Genomic DNA, 3,085 nt, shown 5'->3' with positions numbered 1-3,085 from the left:
TCTTGTGGGATGATTTTAGCGAGCACTGGACGGACATGGTCACATCGTATGCAATGTCTATCAACGTTGTACTACTAAACGTTCCGCCTCACACTTCGCCTGTCTCACAGCCTGCAGACGTCGCGTGGAACTTCCCACTCAAGAGCAGACTACGGAAATATTGGCACGAGACATGCAAGCGCAAATTAGAGCACCGCGAGCACCAGGCCAGGTGTTCAAATTGAAGAAGCCTGACCGGACAAAAATTTGTGGCCCCTCACAGGATTAAGTCTACGGTACTGCGTGACCGTAATCTCAGTCAACATCCGTGCGACATTGAGCGGTAACAATCATACCGTTAGCACCAGGAGTAGCCATTTAGCTTCATCTGTGTATTTCACAGCTAGTCAACTTCTTTCGGTTTCTCCTTTATATTGTGCAAACATTACTTTGCAACGTCAAATCTCCTCGACACAGCGACGTGGTGGGGGTGGTGCTTAGAGATCCTGGAGCGGTGGACTTGTTCATTGCCGGGTGTGGGCATCATCTAGAGTGGGGTCCAAGAGCTCTGCCGTTGGCAAAGGGGGGACTCATTCTTTTCTTACTGGGTATGTTAGCTGTGGTGATGACCAAACGTACTGCATCCGAAGCATTCTCTGCGGAGGGACAGCCTCGGGCATCACACGAGGTACTGCAGGAACAGAAGCATTAACGGAAGGCACAGTACATGCGTGAATACCGAGCAGCTCACAAGATAGCAGGTAGATCACGTGTTGGTGCCATCCATATCAGTGGAGAAGAACAACATATCAGAAGAAGACGAGAGCGACGAGCTAGTTATATGCGGAATTACAGAGCTGCACAAAAGCGTGGTGGGTTATCGTGGGAACAAATGTGTTATGTTAATATATACACTAATTATTTTAGACGTGGACAGGGCGGGTGCCGTGAACGCCGGACCAACAGAGCGCAGAAAAGCAGGACCGTTTAAAAAAAGCAGTCGTGGTAGTATCAATGATCGTTTGCAAAAGCTGGCAAAATTGATACTGCACAAACATGACATTTCTGAAGAAGAACCTTCGCTGATGATGAAAGGCCAAAATTTTAACAGTGATCCGAGGCTGGCATTAGCATACTATTACTGCTGTGGAGGACAACCTGATGCGTTCGTCTTCAACGACGAACATATTCGTGACGATGAATCGTTTAGAGAGCGGTTGTTGAATGTTATGGATGCGCCGCCAGGTCTACTGGAATATGAGCGCTGCCAGGCGTCCTCGGCCACAAATGATCCGTCGAATGGCTGTATTTTCGCATGTGCCTCCTGCTGCGAATTTCTTATTTGGCCGGAAAGTCGACATGTTTGTTTGCCTTTGCCTCTACTTTCAGAATCATTTCAAATTTCACCAGAAGAGCTTAAGAGACACTATGAACATTTATCAAACGATGTTATTCGAAAACACGCTCAGATCCTGCTACAGCCGGACGGGGAAAATATTATCTGAATCTTGAACTAGTGCGAGACGTAGGGGGGGCGTCCATCTTTGCTCGAAGTGTGTCTACAATCCACGGAAATCTAAATTCAGTATTGCCAATGGCCATGATTATGGTCGTTATAACTCGCTCCCCGACTTGAGCCCAATTGCAAAGAACTGCATTTCGACAGACATTGAGCGCAAGCTTCGTGTCATTTTATTGGACCTTCGGAAGAGTGGAGAGCGAAGATACATTTATTTCGTGGTCTTTATGAGCTACCTAGTGAGAGTGGTTTTTCTTGGCTAAATGTCTTGAAAGAAACGCAAAGTGTATTTTCGATAAAGATGGACAAACGACTACTATTAGTGTACGATCTTGATCTTCCATTTGGCGGAAAATCTGTATTATAGGTACGGCTTGTTGCTCTTATGACCCTTTTGAAGCTGCTTGAGCTAATGATTACATTATATCTGAAGGTCGGCGATTTCTTACAGCTAGCGGCACTCATGGGAACTCCATTATGTAAGGCAATGTACAAGTTGGATACCAAATCTGATATCATCCACGCCCGTGACCTCTTTGGACGATTCCGAGTGTTTTTCCTGAATACTCAACAAAGAGCTCACAGCTGCCCAGTTCAGCAAAGCCTCCTGGATAGATTTCGTATGCTTCCACCATCGTATCCTGGTAGCTCCAGCTCATAACCAGATTTTCAATTACTGAATGATGCTGCAATTGAAGCTATCACTAATGAGCTAACTGCTCAAGACGTACAAGATGATCCAGGATGGATGGACGAATCCACCATTTTGGCTACCAGCTATGTTGATAAAGCTGCCTTGACAGCATGTACCGCCAAATTGCGTGCAATGCGCACCAACACCGTGGTATTGAGATGGAGGAAAGCCGTTCCAGAAGTCCCACAAACATTACTGGAGTTGCTCTATAACGACAAAGACTACCCAAACTTATTTGGTTATTTCGTGCAAGGAGGACCTGCCCAAATGCTTGACAATGGAATTGGTAACGTGGAATGGGGAGTAGCCAATGGTACAATGTGTAAGTTGCATTCCCTGGCGTGGAAGGATATACGTGATACGGAGCGAGTCCTTCGACACTTTAAAACTATATCTGCTCGATGTGGTGCTATCATCGACCTTCCCTGTCCACCAGATTTTATTAATGTGCAGCTCGTCACTCAAACTGGGGAAACTATTCCTGCTACATCATGGCCTCCAGAAAATAATCTGGAAACGAACTGGAAAACTAGTGATGACGGTCAAAACCTTGGAAAGGAAAGTATCATTATTTAAATAGGAATCGTGGCAATGAACCACCACAAGTTTACTATAAAGCTAGCTCGGACGCTGATGCCAAGGCCTATCAAGCTCACATACTCATAGCATGCTGTGGAGCTTGCTTTAGTCATGACCAGGTGGAAAGCGCAGGGAGCTACACTTCGAAGAGTTTTGCTTTTTCTTGAAGGAATACCAGGAGCGCCAAAATGGCTACTATACCATCTTTACGTTGGGGTGTCACGTGTACGGTTAGCCCAGCTTCTACGCTGTCTTCCGTTGTAGCCTGCCTAAAAACGACACGTTCTCAAGACCTTGCAGCCAAATTCGGATAC

General features: G+C 46.0%; 1 protein-coding gene across 1 annotated transcript; it reads left to right on the top strand.

The window, feature by feature from the left end:
• Positions 1 to 110: 110 nt before the first annotated feature.
• Positions 111 to 2,404, top strand: PITG_21983 (uncharacterized protein; the record flags this gene model as incomplete). Its single annotated transcript, XM_002996806.1, has 5 exons — positions 111 to 211; positions 597 to 667; positions 907 to 1,284; positions 1,950 to 1,977; positions 2,302 to 2,404. Coding segments are annotated over 5 exons (681 nt in total), but the record flags the coding sequence as incomplete, so codon positions are not given.
• Between the last annotated feature and the right edge of the window lie 681 nt (positions 2,405 to 3,085).

The sequence above is a fragment of the Phytophthora infestans genome, genomic scaffold (genome assembly GCF_000142945.1).
Source record: "Phytophthora infestans T30-4 supercont1.975 genomic scaffold, whole genome shotgun sequence".
In the NCBI taxonomy this organism is placed as follows: domain Eukaryota; phylum Oomycota; class Peronosporomycetes; order Peronosporales; family Peronosporaceae; genus Phytophthora; species Phytophthora infestans.
This window is presented reverse-complemented; position numbering and strand designations above follow the sequence as displayed.